This window comes from Cyprinodon tularosa, unplaced genomic scaffold, assembly GCF_016077235.1.
Source record: "Cyprinodon tularosa strain WSP-4 unplaced genomic scaffold, ASM1607723v1 ctg874, whole genome shotgun sequence".
NCBI classification, from domain to species: Eukaryota; Metazoa; Chordata; class Actinopteri; order Cyprinodontiformes; family Cyprinodontidae; genus Cyprinodon; species Cyprinodon tularosa.
In genome coordinates, this window is record NW_024039645.1 from 136,392 (window position 1) to 159,576 (window position 23,185).

Here is a 23,185-nt window from a genome sequence, read left to right on the forward strand (position 1 = left end):
CACACACAGACACACCCACCCACACACACACACACACGATACCGACCTGTTGCGTACACAGACAGCAAGTGTGCCGTAGCAGATTCCATTTCACCTCAGTAATCTGTTTTCTCAGCGTATTTCACGTTGCTACTAGTTACCAGACACTCAACTTGTTTGTTGGTGGTGGGGCTTAAAGAAAAGGCACTAGCGTCACCCAGTGTATGAGCGTCTTTTTCCCTTGAGGAGCTCTAATATATTGCTTGACAGCACTAATATATATATATATACACATATGTACATATGTGTATATATATATATATATATACAATGTTTCCCATTAATGAACTGCGGCCCACTACAGTCTCGTTTGGGCCCACCACAGTCTTTATAGAGAGAGAGCAGTGTTGCCAACTCAGTGACTTGTCGCTATATTTAGCAACCTTTCAGACCCTTCCAGCGACTCTTTTCAAAAAAAAAAAAAATCTAGAGACAAATCTAGCGACTTTTGGAAACTCTTAGGTGAAAGCTCGTATTGTTCCTACTCTTGTCCTCCAGTGGCAGGTAGCCGTGGGGCGCCTCCCCCGTCCCAACCCAATATCAAAAATATAACCACGGATGTCTGGGGGACAGTGATTGGCATATAAGTTCTGAATGCTGGCGTACCGTAAAGAATAAATGATGAACAGTTTAGTTCAGGGGTCTTCAACGTTTTCAAAGCCAAGGACCCCCAAACTGATGGCGATGGAGCGGGGACCCCCTAATTATATATATTGTATGAAATAGTGTTCTATCAAACTGGTTCTATAGTCACTCTATTACAGATGGAGTAATGTAACTAAAGTAATCCCTCCCTGGGATTATTAAAGTATTTCTGATTCCTGGTTGATGGGACAGGTGTTGTGAATGAAACGGTGCCCAGCTTGAAAGAGCTCCTGTGTGTCGCTGAATGTGAGCATTGATGACTGAAAGACATCTTCTGCTTTCATTTATCTGTTTACTACAGTCTGTTGGATTCATGTTAAAGTGGATTTAAAGACATTTTAATTAGTGCAAAAAATTGCAGGAGGGAATATAAAAAAAGGGATCAACCAAGACTTTCGCGACCCCCATGCAGTACCTCCGCGGACCCCCTAGGGGTCGCGGACCCCCTGTTGAAGACCTCTGGTTTAGTTTGCACCTTCAAGTCGTTGCCCATAGGAAGACTTTACCTGGATATAACCTAACAGAATATCTTCAGAACAGCTCCAAATGAGACAAAACTCATATGGGTGAGTAGAACATGATGGATTAATGTAAAATCAAGGGCCCAATGGAAAAAAAAACAAAAAAAAACATGCCCGGCGTTCCCCTTTAAGTGGGATACACCACGCTTAAAAATGTGCAAAACCCTCGAGGCTCAAAGACTCTGCCGCCACAGTCTCCTAAAATCCTGTAGAAAACACTGTATATATATATATATATATATATATACAGTTTCAGTTCAAATCAGTTTATTTTTATAGTGCCAATTCACAACACATGTCATAACAAGGCAGGTTAAGGAGACAGAAGCAGACATAAAAGCAGAGATACAAAAGGCAACTGTGAAAGGAGGCCCCGTCCAGGAAACACAGTCATTACAGCAAAAGGGGTGAGAGAGATACGTTTGTGTACATACATACGTGTATAAATATGTTTGTGTATATAGTAATAAAAAAATAAAAATGTATGAGTGGCTGTGAATGCATAAATCCCATCAGAATATCCTATTACTCTTAACCCCACTAAGGATATTCTACTGGACTGAACCATTTGTTGTTTTCAGGGAAAAAAACACATCCGTGAAAATGAGTTCAATATTCAGCGAGTTAAAGTTGATCAAAATAGATTCTTTGCTGTCGACCTCCCCAAGATGGCGCCGCCAAATCACATCAGGGCTCATAGGCAAAAGCGGACGTAGCGGGGTCTACTCTTATATCTGTGTTCCACCATCAGAGACCTTTAGTGTATCGAAGGTCTGCTGCTATTGATTATGATTATAAGAAATAATCTGTCAATTGATTCTTTTAATCGTTAATCTAAAAAGAGATCATTTTAGCAAATTAAAATTCATTACTCTATGCTTTCTAAGTGCAAAGCAAATAAATGCTTTGCACTTAGAAAGTAGGTCAGCTTTCAGTCAGATTATGAAGAGCAGCCCAGAAACTTTATGTTCTGCTGGTCCGATCTCATCAGACTTGGTTTGTCAGAAATATCAAAACCTTTTTAAAACATTTTAAAACCCAAAAAGTTCCATAAGTCAGAGATTTAAAGCTCAGATGGATAAACGTTTGTTTTTAAACATTCAGCTTTTCTGTTATCTTCTGAAATCATTAAGTAGACGACTTCCGTTCATTTAGAGTCTTCCTCCTTCAGTAACCTGGTAGCTTAGGGATGATGCATTCACTGCCTGGAGAAAGGTCAGATTTTTATATTTCTGTACCAGTTGAATTTGACGCTGATAACTTGTTTTCTTCTAACCAGGAGCGACGAGGAAGCGGCACAGAAGAACAACGCCTTGAAGCAGGTGAGGGAGCTGCAGGCACAGCTGGCTGAGCTACAGGAGGACCTGGAGTCGGAGAGGATTTGTCGAAGCAAAGCTGAGAAGCTGAAGAGGGATCTGAGTGAGGAGCTGGAGGCTCTGAAGACGGAGCTGGAGGACACCCTGGACACCACCGCTGCCCAGCAGGAACTCAGGTGCACAACTTAAACCATTTTCCAAAGCAAAGCTTAAAAAAAAGTCATAATTTTGCTATCTGAAAGCTCTTAATTTGGAATAAACTTTTGGAAGACGTCCTACATTGTTAACCTGACTCCGCCAGATGGATTTGCTCCGCATATCCATCTGGAAACCTTCCGTTGAAGTAATTTTGGGAAGGGGCGAAAATATTGGTTAGCTGATTGGCCTATGTTGGTGATAGACGGGCCAAATAAACCAATCAGATCAACGAAGCATATGACGTACTAACAGAGCGACGACGAAGAGGAGCCAATTGATAGATCAAACTCTTGCTGAAACCAGTCGGGAGAAGAGCAAAAACATCTTTTCCTCTGAGAAAAGCCTCCAGAGCAGTGTTTTGCTCTTCTTTCAGTGAAGAAATACTCTGTAATTCCGATAAGCTTGCTCGATAGCCACGCTAACGCTAGTTTCATCGGCTGAAGCCGCCATGTTCTTTAGACTGAACTTTCGCGCTTCTCGTTGCGTCACACCTCAACCCGCCTCAAAGCCAACGCTGATGGACGTTCGTTTGGTGAACGGCTCCAAATTTTCTTCAACGGAGAGTCTCCAGACTGATCTGCGAGTGAAACCTTGAAAGCTCGCGAGATCAGGATGGTCTCACGAGGCTACTTCATTGTTACCTTGTTCTGAAATCCAGGTCAAAGCGAGAGCAGGAGGTGGCAGAGCTGAAGAAAGCCATCGAAGAAGAGTCCAAAAACCATGAAGCTCAGGTCCAGGACATGAGGCAGCGGCACGCCCAGGTCCTGGAGGAACTGTCTGACCAGCTGGAGCAGGCCAGGAGGGTGAGTTTGTCCCACCAGGACGCCGCTGAATGCTTCCTCTCATCAGAAACGAGTCTGAAAGGTTTCATTCTGGGCAGTTCAAAGCCAACCTGGAGAAGAACAAGCAGTGTCTGGAGAGCGACAACAAGGAGCTGGCCTGCGAAGTGAAGAGCCTCCAGCAGACGAAGACGGAGTCGGAGTACAAGCGAAAGAAAGTGGAGGCGCAGCTGCAGGAGTTTATGGCCAGAGCCACTGAGATGGAGCGCGCCAAAGGAGAGCTGAGCGAGCGCTCCCTTAGACTGCAGGTAGAAACGCCTCCGCAGGGCTGCGTCCCAAACCTCCGCTCGCCGCTCCTAAACCAAGCTTTCCTCTCTTTATCTGACAGACGGAGCTGGACAACGCTTCCTGCTTACTGGAGGAGGCCGAGAAAAAGAGCGTCAAGCTGGCGAAAGAAGTGGAGACTCTGAACGGCAAACTGCAGGACTCTGAGGTGGGAGGCGAGTCTAAGGCGGAAGTTAGCGGGTCAGGAGGACGAGTCAGAACTTTGTCTATTTCCACACTGGTAGATTAAACAGAACAGTGGTGTTTATAAATGTTTTCACAACCTTTGAGCTTTTTAAACTTCCAACATTGGACCTGTTTGATGTTCCTGATCCTCATGATGCTGGTAGGAAACCAGACAGAAAGTCCCTCCTCTGTCCTCCTGACCTGAACCATAAAAATCTCTTGTAGTGTCAGATGAACAGAAACATTTCTGCTTTTCCTTCTGGTGCTGTTCGTTTGGGCAGGAGTTGCTGCAAGAAGAAACTCGTCAGAAGCTCAACCTGAGCGGCCAGATCCGTCAACTGGAGGCAGACAAGAACAACTTGCTGGAGCAGCAGGAGGAGGACGAGGAAGCTCGACGCGGTCTGGAGAAACAGCTGCAGACGGTTCAGGCTCAGGTACTGAAGGAACAACTTACAGTGAGATCAACCCTCCAATCATGGGGTCTGATGTTAAATACAGAAAACGATCAACAAATAAAGCAAAAGCAAATGGGCCATAACAAGCTAACAGGGCGCCATTATTTCATCAGAAAGCCTTCTAATGCAACCAGAGTGAGCTACTGGTGTGGAAACTGGTTCCTTCTAGACTAGAAGTCAAATGACCAGTAAAACCACAGAGATGCCAAATAATAATAATAATAATGAATATCAGTTATTTGTCTCATTCCAGTGGAATTGCATTTATCAGGTCTTATCAGGTTTCTTTATACTTGATACCCAGTGCAATAGTGTAAAATATTCAACTATTCACCCCAGTTAAATAAACGGAGATCGATGGATTTCACTCAGTCTGTACTTTATTTTTTAATCTTTGCAAAGAGAGAACAGTTCATCATACGACCCTTATTGCACGGTAATCAGCCCTGTTCTGATCTGGGCAGCGTTCGTTCCTCCTTACTTACAATAATGGAAAGTAGTCAAAACAAATTACAGACACTTTGGTTAAACAGTAACATGTTATGAATAAACCTTGGGAAAAATCTGGCTTGTTTTTTATATATATATATATATATATATAAATACCCATCTATATGCTGGTGAAGTTACTCTGCCATCTGGGTCATAATCATTTAAAAAAACAATCCACTTGACTTTGTTTCCAAGTTTGAAGACATGAAACAAAATGTCTTCAAACCTGGAAACAAAGTCCAGCATATTGTTTTTTTAACCCATCTATATAAATACCCATGCTAATACCCTGTATAATAACCCTGTATAATAATACTGCTAAATTTAGAGACTTCAGCTGCCGTATGTTCCATGGTTATTTTAATGCAGCAGCAGAGCTGAGATTCAGCCTCCAGAACATTAAAAAAGTGACGAGAATCAAATTCAAAATAGACGTATACCAAAAACCAATAGAACGTATACTAAGTTATCACACACCAGTATATTTATATGAATGCCAACAAAAAAAAACATTATAAAAACACTTTATAAAAACAAAACATAATTTAATGTACAGGTTTGGTTTTTGTATATAAATCTCAGCCTTCTGAGGCTTTGTGAAGGTAAACCTGTGTTCTGCATGGTCCAATATTGAGTCACAAACTTAAAAAAAAAATAAGGTACCAGTTTAATAATGGAGAAGCTATTAGTCAGCTTTATATTTTTTATTATAAAAAAATATTTCTTTTCAGAGAATGTGTTTATTTAAAAGCAACTATGCAAATTAACAAACATTTAAAAAAAGTAAACTAGATTCTATTGTTTTCCATGTGAATCCCAGGTTGTTCATTCTTCTTTGCCTTTTATAAAAAGTGCTTTAAATCAGTCCTAGCTGTCTGGATCAGATCCTGACGACTGAAAAAGGAGGCAGGGAAAGCAGGATAAAGCCTTAGCCTCACTGAATGCAGTTAGCCAAGCCTTGGAGCTTAAAGGAATAGTACACCCAAAACATGATTAGCCTTCATTTTCTACTCACCCCCATGCTGAACAACACTCTGGAGTACTTTTTTGATATCTCAAATGCATCTGGAGATCTGGGAGGCTTCTTGCTGTCTGCTGACATTCAAATAATGGAAGTCTATGGCGCCCGAGACAGAAAGGTCCATAAAAGTCCACAAAAAAAGTGTCGATATTCCTCCATACTGCTCGTTCAATGTATTCCAAGTGTCCTGAGTGGGTAGCATCCAGAATTTACTAGAAACAAAGTCATTTAGAATGTTTTTAGAGCATAAACAGTAGTGTATAGGATTTCCTGAAAGCCTGTTCACGAGTCTACGGAAGCCGGCAGACCAAACCAGATGAAAGTGCGCATTCAGCGTCTGCTCTGCCGATAATGCAAGCGTAGAAGAAGAAATGTGCTGTTTACCTGTGCAAAGAAAGAAACAACGAAAGAAAAATGTCTGAGGACTTCAGTGTTGAGGAAGAGCATGAGTTCTTTGCCGAGCTGAATGCGCACTTTCGTCTGGTTTGGTCTGCCGCGGTTTCCGTAGACTCGTGAACGAGCAGGTGCGCGCTTTCAGGAAATCCTATACACTACTGTTTATGCTCTAAAAACATTCTAAATGACTTCGTTTCGAGTAAATTCTGGATGCTACCAACTCAGGACACTTGGAATACATTGGACGAGCAGTATGGAGGAATATTGACACGTTTTTTGTGGACTTTTATGGACCTTTCTGCCTCGGGCACCATAGACCTCCATTATTTGAATGTCAGCAGACAGCAAGAAGCCTCCCAGATCTCCAGATGCATTTGAGATGTTTTGTCATGTTTTGGGTGTACTATTCCTTTAACCAGGTCCTGGAAAAGGATGTTTCTTGTGCCTTTTTTTCTCTCTCTCCAATTCAATTTCAATTCAGTTTATTTCTATAGCTCATAGTCTCAGGGCACTTTCCAGTTCAACCAGATCATCCAGTTAAATTGATTCAAAGGTTTCTAAGGAAAACCAGCTGATTGCATCGACTCATTGACTCTTCAGCAATCCCTCACACTAAGCATGCTTGTAGCGACAGTGGAGAGGAAAAACTCCCTTTTAACAGGAAGAAACCTCCAGCAGAACCAGGCTCAGTGTGAGCGGCCATCTGCTGAGGCCCACTGGGGTTCAAGGAGACAGAAGCAGACATAGAAAAAGAAGCATAGATACAAAAGGCAACTGTCAACCAGCTCCACAGGCGGCCCCGTCCAGGAAACACACAGCCAGGCAGACGAGCTCCGAGCCAGCTCCCATGTCAGAGGATGAAGAGAGCACATCCAGTTAGTCACAGTCAGAGAAACAGGAAACAGGTTCAAAAGCGTTGTAATTAACAACTGCCTTTGGATTAATCAGTAATGCTACGTTCACACCGGACGCAGCAAAAGCAGCAAAATCGCGTCTGCTGCTTCCTTTTTGCTGCTTGTACCAGTTTAGTTCTGACGCGCGGCTGAAGCAGCTTTGCTGCTCTGGCTGCGCGGTGCAAAAGTGTGTCTGACGCGCGTTGGGCGGAGCTACTCTATCCTTTCTTTGCCTTGCAGCTATATTTGCTGTGATCAGTGGGAATAAAGTAGTTTTAATATGTTTTTAAGTGAGAAAATACACCTGAAAACTTCATCAGTGCAGTCAGTTCATCCAGATTACAATCCTGCCTCCCAATATTATTTCTGTCGGAGCCGCTCAGACCCCCACATACCAGCGGTGCGCCGACAGAAGGAATCCCTTCAACAGCAGCCTCTGGTCGGGTTGCCTCCTTGCGGTTCACCGCGGCGGCTGGTAGGTGTTTTTCATATAAATAATCCGATCTGCAGGCAGCAGGATAATAAAAGCGAACATATTCTGCCGGTAGATGTATGCATTTTAAGTTAATTATTCGTTAATAAACTGTTTAAGAGGAGCGATCAGAGCGGTCTGTGTCATCAGCGCTGTGTCTCTCTCCCTGCCAGCTCCCAGATCAGCTTCTCTGATTGGTTGACGCGGCGCGTCGAGCAGCAAAAATTAAATTTTTCCCGACGCGCTGCTTCAGCTGCTCAGACGCACTGTACCTACTGCTCAAAATGCGCCGCGGGACCTTTTGCTGCGCCTTGACGCGCGTCAACCATTGACTTTGCATGTAAACTCGCTGCTTTTGTCGCGCCAGCTGCACCCGGTGTGAACGCAGCATTAGTCAGACTGAAAGATTGTTGCTACTCCTCCTCCTCGCCCAGAACTTCTGGGGATGTGAACATTGAAATAACTAGAAGGAGTTTTCTCATTTATGCTGACATAATCCTCCTGCTGCAGCCAGGTTTCTGTAAGGCAACATAAATCATCCAATGGGTCTCCAACTCCCGCGAATCGACCTTTCAATCAGCCGCAAAACGCCTGCGCTGTGGTGGGCGGTGGTGAGCAAATACACTTCCTGTCACCAAACTCTCCTATACCTTTATATTACAGAGCAGCTGCTGCGCATGTAAAACTTTTAACCAGAGTCTATGGGTAAACATTTTGTGCCCTAGGGTGGAAATACATCACAAATCCAACGAAAAATGGAATGACGCTTTACTTGTCATCGAAGATAAAATATTTATCTTGCACATCTAAAATATATATATATATATATATATATATATATATATATATATATATATATATATATATATATATTTATATATATATATATATATATATATATATATATCAATTTATTTTGAAATATTTAAAATTTTGATTTAAAATTTCATTAAAAAAATATATCTATATAACATCTTTTAACATCTTAATCAGGGTCATTGCATGGGTGGGTGGGACAGCGCCCTCTATTGACCAGCCGCCATCGTTCACGTCACTGATGTGGATTAATTAAAATTAATCAAAATGGAAGTTTAGCCGGTTTCGTAGTAAAACAAGGGGGTAACGTTAAATAGATTGTGAGAGATTTATTGTCTTTATCTGGTGACGGTAAACTGGTTCTGAATATCTCTGGATAAACTGTTTCCCATTAATGTGAAATATTCTCCCTGCAGCTGTTCGAGACCAAGAAAAAGCTGGATGAGGATGTGGGAGTCATCGAAGGTCTGGAGGAGGCCAAGAAGAAACTCCAGAAGGACATGGAGCTCAGCAACCAGCGTCTGGAGGAGAAAAGCATGGCCTTGGACAAGATGGAGAAGACCAAGAACAGACTGCAGCAAGAGCTGGACGACCAGATGGTGGATCTGGACCACCAGAGGCAGATCGTCTCCAACCTGGAGAAGAAGCAGAAGAAGTTTGACCAGGTATGTTACCGAGGAGGAGGACCGAAGAGAAGAGCGAAGGCCGTACGTCTGTCAGCCATTTTATTATAATGTTTCCATCAGATGCTGGCTGAGGAGAAGACCATCTCTGCTCGCTATGCTGAGGAGCGCGACCGGGCCGAGGCGGAGGCCCGAGAGAAGGAAACCAAGGCTCTGTCTTTGGCCAAAGCTCTGGAGGAGGCCTTAGAGGCCAAAGAGGAGCTGGAGAGGTTTAACAAGCAGCTCCGCACTGAAATGGAGGATCTGATGAGCTCCAAAGACGACGTGGGAAAGAATGTAAGCAACTGCTGAGCCGTCAGAGGGAGGTCTGATCAGCTGCTGGTCATCTAACTGATCATTTCAGCATCATTGCTGGTGATGATCCTCAGTCATCCAGGCCAAAAAAGTTAAAAAACAATCTTCTGGACTTTGTTTCCAAATTTTAAGACGTATTTCTTCCCACCCAGGAAGTTTTTTCAATTTAAAATGTCAGAAATAGCGTCGAGTTTGTAAAATTCAGCTAAATTAAAAGCGGAACTCACAAATACTCAAGGGTTTTTTTTCACAGGAAATCAGGAAAATTATTAAACTTTTTAGCAAACAAAGATTTATTTTAAAAATAATAATAATAATAAAATCGCACTATTACCAAGAATCCAAAGTTTAATTCAATAATATTTCAGTATAAATAATAAACAAGCCAAAAAACCTTCACAACCAATTTATAAGTAAACTCAAAGGCTCAATTTATATCCCCCAAAAAACAAACAAAAACATCACTAATAACTGAAAGTCCAAAACTGTCCGTCTCTTTTTATTTCTAGTAATAATATCCAAACAGGAGTTCCATACGCTCCGAACTAGAGATGTCCCGATCCAGATTTTTTCACTTCCGATCCGATACCGATATTGTTTTTGGACTTCCGATCCGATACCGATACTGGCTGATACCAGCCTATTCAAGCATGTATTTAAGTTAAAGTATTTAGCCTTAGTTGTAAGACTCATGTTGAAAAAGGTTTTAGTACTCTTGATAACATCTAGCCAGCTGAATTAGGTGAGATTGAATAAAACACAATGATTGGTAACAACAAACTTACCTGTTTATTAAGAGATAAACACAAACTGGACAAAATTATGAATAGCAATCTGAAATTGCACAGTGAACAGTAAAACCGTAAACAGTTAAAGGTGCAAGTATTACTGTAAGTTTTAATAAAAATGCAAAACAGAGAAGAGTGGATAATATTCTATTAACTTAGAATCAGGACTGCTCTTGAAAAAAGACACTGCTTAAAAAAAAATCCGTGCAAATAATAGTGAACTATTACACAAAAATGCCTTATACTCCCCAATGTCCTCCACACCTAGTCTCCATCTACACATCGTGCAGGATAAAATAATCCCACACGGCTGACATTTTCCCGCTATCTTCCAATTCACCTGTTTTAATGGTTAGGCCGGGAGACAGACCCAAAAAGACCTGTGGGTGTGTTGAAGGTGTTCTGGAAAATGTGGACCGGATTCGGGGAACATTGGCGCAAAATAGTGGAATGGATCGTTTCAATCGGCGAAACTGGAAAATACGGACCGGACTTTTTTTTTTTTAAACTGGATCGGCAGTCTGGATCGGCATTTTTACATCCTTTGCCGATACGCATTTTTTTTGCCAATATCGGCGTCCGATCCGATACGTGGATCGGATCGGGACAAGCCTACTCCGAACCCAAAGTAAAATCCTGGAAGCGTTTAAGTCCAAAGTCCTTTCCAAAACGAAAAATCCAAACGGCGAACCCCCCCCAAAAAAGATTAGAAAAAAGAGTGGTACCACCAAAAATCCCCAAAAAGAAAAATAAGGTCCAGATCTCACCGGAGCGTCTTTCTTTCCCCCTGGGCGGCGTCTCCTTGCACGGGGCGGCGTCCTCTGGGTGCAAACTCCGATCAGTTTCCTACAAGCCTGAACTGCGACGCTGGGACAATCTTAGACTCTGTTTAATCTTTCTTTCTTTATTTTTGACTTGTATTTATCAGACTACCAGACGACAACTCTCGCTGCACAGACCTGTCAGTGAGCCTCTTCCTCAACTTTCGAGCCGCGCGTGCCGACGCACACGCCCCTTTTTATTCAGAAATTTCTCCACGCCAAAATAACCCAGCATATTAATTCCCATCATAATTTTTTAACCAGTGGAGAATTGAAATAATATTAGCAATGAACTAACTGTTCTACGAGACAGTTTTTTGTTGGTACACTTTAATGTACTTTATACAAAAAGTGAAAAATAACCAGAGATGGCAAAAGTACTCACTTTCCGTACTTGAGTAAAAGTACAGATACTTGTGTTAAAAAATACTCTGGTAAAAGTGGAAGTACTGATTAAACTTCTTTACTCAAGTAAAAGTTAGAAAGTACAGGCTTGTAAATTTACTTAAAGTATAAAAGTAAAAGTAGAAACCACTTTTTTCATGCCGTTGCCTACATTTTAAATGGATGTCTGCCAATAGGACTAGATCTCCGTTGTGTTCATTTTCAATCATCTCGTCGTCCATGCTACTATGCTAACGCCACCGCCACCAAGCTGCAATGATTTGCCGCCAATGAATACCGCCGAATCTGTCGATTCATCTTGTAGCGGTGCGTCAAATGCAACGTAGATTCCCATCCAATTAGATTGAATTTGGTATTGATGACGTGAAAAATAATAACGGTAACTCCATTGAAATGATTCAAAACTAAAGTAACGAGCCAATTTTTTTAAATGTAAGGAGTAGAAAGTACAGATATTTGTGTAAAAATGTAAGGAGTAGAAGTAAAAAGTCGCCATGAAAATAAGTAGTAAAGTAAAAATATCAGAAAAATCTACTTGAGTACAGGAACGAAGTATTTGTACTTCGTTACTTCCCATCTCTGAAAATAACATAGTGGTTCTGTTACAAGTTCCAGGTTTTTGGTTCAGAAAACCTGCATATTGAACCTGATTAGCTGGTCCGCACTTTTGGAATGGGGGTCGTTTGGTTTCTTTGTTAGCCTGCAATACCCAAAACCTGTCTATGTCTCTGAAAGGGGGTCGTTAGAGGGAATTGTTGGCCTGGCTGAATAGGCGAGGTCTTCTGTTCACCTTTAAAGGGGTTGCAATGATAGCAGGAAGGAATCAACTCTATTGTTGAATTGTAGGTTTTTGAAAACCACCTCTCTTCTTTGTCCCAAATGTTATTGTTTTTATATCACATGAAAAAGCTAAATGTAATTTAATTTGGAGTCAAAGTAAAATGAAAATGTTGATTGTCTACCATCGATTGTCCCGATGATGCACTCAGGTCCATGAACTGGAAAAGTCCAAGCGAACCCTGGAGCAACAGGTGGCGGAGATGAGAACGCAGCTGGAGGAGCTGGAGGACGAGCTGCAGGCCACGGAGGACGCTAAGCTACGTCTGGAGGTCAACATGCAGGCCATGAAGGCCCAGTTCGATCGAGACCTGCAGTCTAAGGACGAGCAGGGAGAGGAGATGAAGAGAGCGCTGGTGAAACAGGTTCGACCTCAGAACGTCCGCTTCATGTCTCCAAAGAGCGCCGGCCGTTATATTTAGAGACATGCTGTTTTTTTTCTCCTCCAGGTGCGAGAGATGGAGGCTGAACTGGAGGATGAGAGGAAGCAGAGATCTGTGGCTGTCGCTGCCAAGAAGAAGCTGGAGGTGGACCTGAACGAGCTGGAGGGTCAGATTGAAGCTGCCAACAAAGGCAGGGATGAAGCCATCAAACAGCTGAAAAAGCTGCAGGTACTCAGAGCAAAGCTGCAGCTCTTTAGACCAAAATTTAGTGGAAGAAATATGTTTTTTTATCTTGACTCATGTGATAACCGCTGACCTGAAGAATATGGCATTTTTTATGGGGTTTATTTCTGGTTCCAAGGTGAAGAACAGCATAATGAGTCTGGCAGTTCTTTCTATAGAGCTGGTTATCCTCCCACTGCAGTGTGTCGCAGTCAGCTTTCCGCAAATGTTTTTGATTTATGCCCAATATTCTATTCAGTTTATTTCTATAGCACCAATTCACATCATGTCATCTCAGGCCACTTTCCAGTTCACCAGATCATCCAATCAGATTGAATCAAAGTTCTCAAATTAGTCAAACGTTTGTGCCGCTTTCATTTTAAAGATAGAAAAAGATGTTTCTAGAGGTCATCAAAGGTCAACCAGCCCCCCCACTTTCTTCAAATCTTTAAATCCAAAGCAGCACAAACGAAAATTTTTGCTGCCCAAAGGAGCTGAGTTAATTGACACCCATTTCGTCTGATTTGAAGAAGGTGGGGGGTAGGGGTGTGCAAAATAATCGTCATGATGATGCATCGTGATTCTAATTTTCGTGATCTACTGCATCGATTCTTGACACCAAGTATCAATTATTAATTTTAAAAAATGAATAAATAAAATTGCATGAATGGTTGGTGAACATCAGCCAAAATCAAGTGTAATACAACTTCCAGTCCAGCAGATGTCGCTGCGGATGTGTTGACGCACGCTGCCTTGTGTCACAATCATTTCTGGCCGCGGGATGCTGTGCCGAGTCATTAAAAAACAAAACAGGAGAAAATATTGCAATGCATCGCAATAATTCAAGTATCGTGATGCATCGTGATAGAATCGCATCGTGACTTCTTTGGCAATACCCACCCCTAGTGGGGGGGCTGGTTGACCTTTGATGACTTCTAGAAACATCTCTTTATATCTTTAAAACGATAGCAGCACAAACGAAAATTTTTGCTGCACAAACATTTGACACTAATTTTGTCTGATTTGAAGAAGGTGGGGGGGGGCAACTTCAGGTTATGTTATCTATTTGTTGTTGTTAAAGAGTAAAAATACTCATTCCATTGGCAAACTACCTCATTTACCTGCTCAAATTAAGGGTAAATATTAGGGATGCACGATATTGGGATTTTGGCCGATATCCGATATGCCGATATTTTAAAACTCATGTAGCCGATAACCGATATCGATACCGATGTTAAAGCTGGACAAAAATAAGTAGTCATTGAAAATAGCAGTTTTGTTATCCATTTCTGACACTTTGAAAAATAATAAACTCAAATATATTTTCATATGCTGATATCAAATAGATTTTTAAAAACACGGTATCGATCTATTTTACTTTCAAAATCTCGTGAAATTTCATCGTTCTGTTACAAACTCTCGTGATATTTTGCAAATTCTTGTGAGATTTTGTTAGTAAAATAGATCGATACCGCGTCAATATATCAACATATAAAAATATGGCAAAATTTCGTGAATTTCGGGGGGGGGATTTCGTAGCATAACGATGACATATAGCAATATTTCATTAGTAAAAGAGATTGATATGGTGTTTTTAAATGGCAATATATCAGCATATGAAGATATTGGGATATTTTAATGGATCAATATTTTTTCCCTCGTCTTTAGAAGTTTTTAAGTCTGTAAAAAATAAGTTTTTGAGGAAGAAGAAGAAGTAGTATATTTTTTTTTTTTTTTTTTTGACTTTAGAAACTCAGAAGCTGATCAAATATCGGGTTAAATATCGGTGGGGTGGCCGATGTCCGATATTCAGTTTTAAGGCCGATACCGATACGGGGCCGATTATATCGTGCATCCCTAGTAATTACACTCAATTTAAGGATTTTTTTTACTTAAAAGTTAGCAGACTTTTTCACTTCAGATGAGAGCTCTGCTCCTTGTTCACAGCTTGGTGCATCGTTTCCTCCCTCTTCACAGTGGTGCAGCAGTGTGATTAATGTTCTGATGGAAGGATTCAGAGTTCATGTAGGCTTTTGGTCCTGCAGGCTCAGATGAAGGATTATCAGCGAGAGCTGGAGGAGGCCAGAGCGGCCAGAGACGAGATCTTCACTCTGTCCAAAGAGAATGAGAAGAAGTTCAAGAACTTGGAAGCTGAGATCTTACAGCTTCACGAGGTGAGAGGCGTGTTTCTGTTTCCTACGTTCTCTGGTGTTTAATGGAGGCTGACGGCTCGCTGTGTGTTGGTGCAGGACTTTGCAGCTTCAGAGAGAGCACGGCGACATGCTGGGCAGGAGAGGGACGAGCTCGCCGATGAGATCTCCAACAGCGCTGCTGGAAAGTCAGTATTTCTGCGTGATGTTTACCCACAAATTCTGCTTTAAAGCAAGAACATTAAAGAATCATTTGCACATGTTGGTGTCAACAGACAAGAAATGTGTGTTTGTCAGGTCATCACTGATGGAGGAGAAGCGGAGGCTCGAGGCCCGAATCGCCCAGCTGGAGGAGGAGCTGGAGGAGGAGCAGGGAAACATGGAGCTCCTGAACGACCGCTTCAGAAAGAGCAGCACGCAGGTAACCCAGAAACCAGGATCAGATATGAAAGCTGACCTGAAACCATCATATCGGATGGAAAAGGGGAAACGCCTTCACCTCTTCCTGCTCTCCCTCAGGTGGACACCCTGAACGCCGAGCTGGCTGCTGAACGCAGCTCAGTGCAGAAGAGTGAGAACGCTCGGCAGCAAATGGAGCGACAGAACAAGGTCCAGCTTAGAATTCAGATATGGAGAACAATTGAACTTAAAACTCTTCTGTCAGGATAGAATGTTGAGTTTATGGTGTTTAAATTCAGTTTATTTCTATAGCTCCAATTCACATCATGTCATCTCAAGGCACTTTCCAGTTCACCAGATCATCCAGTCAGATCTATTTCTATCCAAGGAAAACCAGTTGATTGCATCGACTCATTGACTCTTCAGCAATCCCTCACACTAAGCATGCTTGTAGCGACAGTGGAGAGGAAAAACTCCCTTTGAACAGGAAGAAACCTCCAGCAGAACCAGGCTCAGTGTCAGCGGCCATCTGCTGAGGCCCACTGGGGTTCAAGGAGACAGAAGCAGACATAGAAAAAGAAGCATAGATACAAAAGGCAACTGTCAACCAGCTCCACAGGCGGCCCCGTCCAGGAAACACACAGCCAGGCAGACGAGCTCCGAGCCAGCTCCCATGTCAGAGGATGAAGAGAGCACATCCAGTTAGTCACAGTCAGAGAAACAGGAAACAGGTTCAAAAGCGTTGTAATTAACAACTGCCTTTGGATTAATCAGTAATGCTACCTTCACACCGGACGCAGCAAAAGCAGCAAAATCGCGTCTGCTGCTTCCTTTTTGCTGCTTGTACCAGTTAGTTCTGACGCGCGGCTGAAGCAGCTTTGCTGCTCTGGCTGCGCGCTGCAAAAGTGTGTCTGACGCGCGTTGGGCGGAGCTTCACTATCCTTTCTCTGCCTTGCAGCTATATTTGCTGTGATCAGTGGGAATAAAGTAGTTTTAATATGTTTTTAAGTGAGAATTACAATCCTGCCTCCCAATATTATTTCTGTCGGAGCCGCTCAGACCCCCACATACCAGCGGTGCGCCGACAGAAGGAATCCCTTCAACAGCAGCCTCTGGTCGGGTTGCCTCCTTGCGGTTCACCGCGGCGGCTGGTAGGTGTTTTTCATCTAAATAATCCGATCTGCAGGCAGCAGGATAATAAAAGCGAACATATTCTGCCGGTAGATGTATGCATTTTAAGTTAATTATGCGTTAATAAACTGTTTAAGAGGAGCGATCAGAGCGGTCTGTGTCATCAGCGCTGTGTCTCTCTCCCTGCCAAAAATATTTCTTTTCAGAGAATGTGTTTATTTAAAAGCAACTATGCAAATTAACAAACATGTAAAAAAAAGTAAACTAGATTCTATTGTTTTCCATGTGAATCCCAGGTTGTTCATTCTTCTTTGCCTTTTATAAAAAGTGCTTTAAATCAGTCCTAGCTGTCTGGATCAGATCCTGACGACTGAAAAAGGAGGCAGGGAAAGCAGGATAAAGCCTTAGCCTCACTGAATGCAGTTAGCCAAGCCTTGGAGCTTAAAGGAATAGTACACCCAAAACATGATTAGCCTTCATTTTCTACTCACCCCCATGCTGAACAACACTCTGGAGTACTTTTTTGATATCTCAAATGCATCTGGAGATCTGGGAGGCTTCTTGCTGTCTGCTGACATTCAAATAATGGAGGTCTATGGCGCCCGAGGCAGAAAGGTCCATAAAAGTCCACAAAAAACGTGTCAATATTCCTCCATACTGCTCGTCCAATGTATACCAAGTGTCCTGAGTGGGTAGCGTCCAGAATTTACTCGAAACGAAGTCATTTAGAATGTTTTTAGAGCATAAACAGTAGTGTATAGGATTTCCTGAAAGCGCGTTCACGAGTCTACGGAAACCGCGGCAGACCAAACCAGACGAAAGTGCGCATTCAGCGTCTGCTCTGCCGATAATGCAAGCGTAGAAGAAGAAATGTGCTGTTTACCTGTGCAAAGAAAGAAACAACGAAAGAAAAATGTCTGAGGACTTCAGTGTTGAGGAAGAGCATGAGTTCTTTGCCGAGCTGAATGCGCTGGTTTGGTCTGCCGCGGTTTCCGTAGACTCGTGAACAGGCTTTCAGGAAATCCTATACACTATTCAGAATACAAACTTCTGAAAGTCCTTTCTGAAAGTCCTTTAAATATGAAATGATTCCATCCTGTTCAATAAATGATCAGCGTTTTTTAATTCAGAGTAATTTTCATGTGAATGTGCTTTACTGGAGGTATCCATGTTTGTCAAAGAACACTACTGCCACCTACTGGTTAGTGACATTGTCACGGTGCGGTATCGGCTGTTGATCAAGTCCCAGTGCTGTATCTGGTGTTTGTCACAACGCGCTATTATCCAAGTCATCTTGAAAACATTCTTCTTCCAAATGTTGGCTACATATTACGGGTTTTTTCTCTGGCCAGAAGTTCGATGGCAAATCCTCCCTCTTCAAGTTGGCGATCCAACGACCAACCCGTCCGTGGAGGATCAGGAATCAGAAAGGTGGAATAACTCTTTTTTCCACTTTTCCCCGATGTATTCCAGCATCCAGCTGCCATGCACGTGGGCATTGTCAGTTTCACTATAGCTCTGGTGAATTTCAATGGTGAAGTCCTCTGGAAATCTTCAATAATTGTTGTTGATTGCAGATGTGTCTAGTAGTTCCCATTGATTTAGCTTGGAAAGCGGGGAGAATGGCGCTAGGCTTACCGCACCGTGACGTCACTGCTGGAAGATGGCAGGAGGGAGGGGTTACTATATTTGAGCAAAAATGGCCGCTCTCGCACTCAGTGATCGAGACAAACAATATTATTTCAATTTTTTTTACTGATTGATGCTAAATGAATTAAATCACTGCAAATGTATTATTTTTACGTATAAATAATGATCCATTGATTATTCCTTGATGACCAGACTTTTCCTTTAAGGGCAGCTGTCGACAATGGGATTTATTTAGGGGTATCTGAGAAGGGGGCCTATTTCTAATGCGCACTTTTATCTGGTTTGGTCTGCCGGCTTCTGTAGCGTCGTGAACGCGCAGTCGCGCGCTTTCAGGAAATCCTATACACTACTGTTTATGCTCTAAAAACATTTTAAATGACTTCGTTTCGAGTAAATTCTGGACGCTACCCACTCAGGACACTTGGAATACATTGGACGACCAGTATGGAGGAATATTGACACGTTTTTTGTGGACTTTTATGGACCTTTCTGCCTCGGGCGCCATGGACCTCCATTATTTGAATGTCAGCAGACAGCAAGAAGCCTCCCAGATCTCCAGATGCATTTGAGATATTTTGTCATGTTTTGGGTGTACTATTCCTTTAACCAGGTCCTGGAAAAGGATGTTTCTTGTGCCTTTTTTTCTCTCTCTCCAATTCAATTTCAATTCAGTTTATTTCTATAGCTCATAGTCTCAGGGCACTTTCCAGTTCAACCAGATCATCCAGTTAAATTGATTCAAAGGTTTCTAAGGAAAACCAGCTGATTGCATCGACTCATTGACTCTTCAGCAATCCCTCACACTAAGCATGCTTGTAGCGACAGTGGAGAGGAAAAACTCCCTTTTAACAGGAAGAAACCGCCAGCAGAACCAGGCTCAGTGTGAGCGGCCATCTGCTGAGGCCCACTGGGGTTCAAGGAGACAGAAGCAGACATAGAAAAAGAAGCATAGATACAAAAGGCAACTGTCAACCAGCTCCACAGGCGGCCCCGTCCAGGAAACACACAGCCAGGCAGACGAGCTCCGAGCCGGCTCCCATGTCAGAGGATGAAGAGAGCACATCCAGTTAGTCACAGTCAGAGAAACAGGACTACACTGGAAAACAGGCCAAGCTCCAACATCTAGAAACAAAGGTGTTGATGGCAGCAGCACAGCTGATATTTCTCTCCAGGATGGAGTCACAGCCAAACGGGAACAGACCAGATGAAGCTACTATGAGAAAAAGCAGAGAGAGCAGAAGGTTAGAGATTGAACTAACAGATTCTGCAGAGTGGGAGAATAGAGATAGAATGAAGCAGAATGATGAAAAAGGGGTCCCTATGTCCTCCAGCAGTCTAAGCCTATAGCAGCATAACTATAGAGATAGCTCAGGATAACCTGAGCCACTCTAACTAGAAGCTTTATCAACAAGGAAAGTTTTAAGCCTAGCCTTAAAAGTAGACAGGGTGTCTGCCTCACGGACTAAAACTGGTAGTTGGTTCCACAGGAGAGGAGCCTGATAACTAAAAGATCTGCCTCCCATTCTACTTTTAGAAATTGTAGGAACCACTAGTAAACCTGCAGATTGAGAGCGAAGTGCTCTGTTAGGAACATCAGGAACAATCAGATCTCTGATATCAGATGGAGCTTGGCCATTTAAGGCTTTATATGTGAGAAGGAGGATTTTAAATTCTATTCTGGATTTAACAGGAAGCCAATGAAGAGAAGCCAGGATAGGAGAGATATGATTTCTCTTTTTCATTTTCATTAGAACTCTGGCTGCAGCATTTTGGATCAGCTGAAGGCTTTTAACTACAGTTTGTGGACTTTTAACGAGCTTTAGACTAAAAAGCAGACTTTATACAGACATCTGCCTCCTGTCACTTTTAGATCTAATGTCCTGCTAAACAGATGCATCGATAAGCGTGAGTGAAGGTTTCTTCAGTTCCTCCTCTGCTTTTTTATAGAGAGTAAGAAAAGCTCTTTGGGACAGCTGTCAATCTGGAGAACGGACAAGTCTGCTCTGATGCATGCTGGGTAAAGAGGGAGGGGCGAGAAAAACATCTGGGGACTTTCTTTGTCCGTTCTCGGTCTGCTGTTTTTGTGAATTTGAACAGTACTAGTGATGAGGATGATGACGTTTCACGAGCACACAAGAACGCACAAGTTCACAGATTGAGAAACAGTCTCTGTATTTGAAAATCTTCATGTTTGTGTAAAAGATTCGCATCAGGATCATCTCTGAAAACACTCATCCAACCTTCTGTTTGTTCGTTTTTCATTCGACTCTTCTGTCATTAAACATAAACATCTGCTAATAAATGCAGGAGCTAAAAGCTAAGCTGGCCGAACTAGAAGGAGCTGTAAAGTCAAAGTTTAAGGCGTCCATCGCTGCTCTGGAGGCCAAGATCCTGCAGCTGGAGGAGCAGCTGGAGCAGGAAGCCAAGTGAGACTCCGCCTTCTGTCCTTGCTCACAGAGGATTTCACTTTTAGCCGACATTCCTCTCACTGTCTGCGTTAAACGTTCAGGGAGAGAGCGGCCGCCAACAAAGTCGTCAGACGTACCGAGAAGAAGCTGAAGGAAGTGATGATGCAGGTGGAGGACGAACGTCGTCACGCCGACCAGTTTAAGGAACAGGTTAGGAAGCAAAGTTAGCTCAATATATCGGAAACGCTGCAACATTTACTCAGTGTCTTCCATCTGCCTCCACCAGATGGAGAAGGCCAACTCTCGTATGAAGCAGCTGAAGCGTCAGCTGGAGGAGGCCGAAGAGGAGGCCACAAGAGCCAACGCCTCCCGCAGGAAGCTGCAGAGGGAGCTGGACGACGCCACGGAGGCCAGCGAAGGTCTCACCAGAGAGGTCAACTCCTTAAAGAACCGCCTCAGGTGAGAAGATCCTTCAACATCTGCTGTCATTTTCAATGGAAACCAGGAAAACAGAAACGCAGCAGACTCAATTCAGAGCTTAAGCATAACGCATGCACTAGGGGGCGCTATAGCAAAGATAAACACGTTACAGATCCATTCAGTTTCTATTCAGTTTATTTCTATAGCTCCAATTCACATCATGTCATCTCAGGTCACTTTCCAGTTCACCAGATCATCCAGTCAGATTGATTCAAAGTTTTCTATCTAAGGAAAACCAGCTGATTGCATCGACTCATTGACTCTTCAGCAATCCCTCACACTAAGCATGCTTTTAGCGACAGTGGAGAGGAAAAACTCCCTTTGAACAGGAAGAAACCTCCAGTACACTGCAAAAACGATCTCAAAAGTAGTAAAAAGGTCTTAAATTAAGGGTATATACCCTTAATTTGAGCTGTTAATAGGATGATTTGCCAATAGAATGAGTATTTTTACTCTTAAAATAAGGTATCTAGATATTATGCAGTTGAAATAAGACAATGCAATTGTTTTTTCTTATTTTAAGTCTAAATTGACTTGTTCCATTGGCAAAGTGTCTCACTTAAATCCTTAATTCAAGAAAAAATGCACTTATTTTAAGAAAAAATTACTTATTTAGATTTCATTTTTTTGCAGTGTAGAACCAGGCTCACTGGATCAATTGTGCCAAAATAAGGTCTCCCCCCTAAAGTTCCTTAAAGTCAGCTATTCGCCGTGAAACTTTGCTTTTCAAGAGTTTTCATAGTTCAGCTTTGGTGCCAATTCCTGACTCACTCCAAATGCCTTTCTTTAAATTAGAAACTAAAATATTTGTGGTTATCTGCGGATGGAAACACTATGATGATTGCAGGTTATTACTCAAACATGTGGAAAATAAAATAGTGTTAGATTATTGAACGTTAATAGGAGTGATTAGTACATAGAACTAGGGCTGGGCAATATAGAAAAAAAGCTTATCGATAAAAAAAAAATGCATATTGATCGATATCGATAATTATTGAAAAGATTTGAAACCATATTTTATGTGCAGCTCTGCCTGGACTTTTTATAATATTGCTAAATGATTTAATTTTAATAAAGAACACAAACACAGACTTCGAATTAAATCTTTATTTAACCAACTTTTTTAACCATAACAGAATTGTTTTAAAGAAAAATAACTTAAGAGACCTGAGTTATGTTATTAAATACTGACAAAGAATAAACTAAAGTGACCAAAATAAATATAACAAATAAATAAATGCCCCCCCACCGCCGCCGCCGCCCCCGTTTCCTGCTTTAACCTGAGTTATTACTTTGAAGTTTCTGGCCCCTCAGCATTTTTATCTCAATTGTTAGAACTACGTGGGAAACTTCCCAGAACTGAAAATATATACTGTATATATTTTCCCGAAATTCCCGAAGATTCCTTGGAGGAGAGCCGCGCCGGGGCCTCCACAGCTCGTACTCCTGCGGCTGTGAGCGGCTGAGATGATAAAAAAAAAAAAGTTGGTTGTGTTATCAGACTTGGTTTTCACTGGTTCCCGACATATTTTACAGATGAATGTGGTTTGTTTTTAGTCCGACTTGCCATGACCGAAATACTGCCAGACTGCCGAAACTACAAAAATCCTTCTTTGGAACAATTTCCTCCGAAGTTTGTTTTGCTGAATGAACCTTAAACTGTCAGAGTTGATAGAAATGCTGCTGGTAGGGAGGCGCCCCGCTGTAGGAAGGCCGCCTCCATTTTCCTAAAACACTGCGGTTGGTTAATTCAGCTTTTTTACAAAAGTTGTTTTATTTCGAAACTTTTCGAATATTAAATTTAGGCTACGATTTGAAGTTGTTGGCATATACGTCAATCACATTTATTATCTTAGGGGCAACACTTCAATCAAATCATCCAGACGGTTCAGTTCAGTTTTCTCTCAGGTAGATTCAACGAGTCTTTGATTTTGCAGAATGGACGAGCTCGTAGTGACAGTGGAAATTCTCGTTTGTCGTA

General features: G+C 42.2%; 1 protein-coding gene across 5 annotated transcripts in view; it reads left to right on the forward strand.

The window, feature by feature from the left end:
- Positions 1 to 23,185, forward strand: part of myh10 (myosin, heavy chain 10, non-muscle) — a 125,027-nt gene that overhangs the window by 100,342 nt on the left and 1,500 nt on the right. For all 5 annotated transcript variants that reach the window (XM_038273494.1, XM_038273497.1, XM_038273496.1 and 2 more), the window contains 16 exons: positions 2,485 to 2,697; positions 3,378 to 3,522; positions 3,600 to 3,806; positions 3,887 to 3,991; positions 4,290 to 4,442; positions 8,970 to 9,218; positions 9,300 to 9,512; positions 12,534 to 12,746; positions 12,831 to 12,992; positions 15,032 to 15,160; positions 15,236 to 15,324; positions 15,434 to 15,557; positions 15,656 to 15,745; positions 20,624 to 20,742; positions 20,826 to 20,934; positions 21,011 to 21,183. In XM_038273494.1, coding sequence (XP_038129422.1) covers positions 2,485 to 2,697; positions 3,378 to 3,522; positions 3,600 to 3,806; positions 3,887 to 3,991; positions 4,290 to 4,442; positions 8,970 to 9,218; positions 9,300 to 9,512; positions 12,534 to 12,746; positions 12,831 to 12,992; positions 15,032 to 15,160; positions 15,236 to 15,324; positions 15,434 to 15,557; positions 15,656 to 15,745; positions 20,624 to 20,742; positions 20,826 to 20,934; positions 21,011 to 21,183 — 2,493 coding nt within the window. The remainder of the gene's footprint in view (positions 1 to 2,484; positions 2,698 to 3,377; positions 3,523 to 3,599; positions 3,807 to 3,886; positions 3,992 to 4,289; positions 4,443 to 8,969; positions 9,219 to 9,299; positions 9,513 to 12,533; positions 12,747 to 12,830; positions 12,993 to 15,031; positions 15,161 to 15,235; positions 15,325 to 15,433; positions 15,558 to 15,655; positions 15,746 to 20,623; positions 20,743 to 20,825; positions 20,935 to 21,010; positions 21,184 to 23,185) is intronic.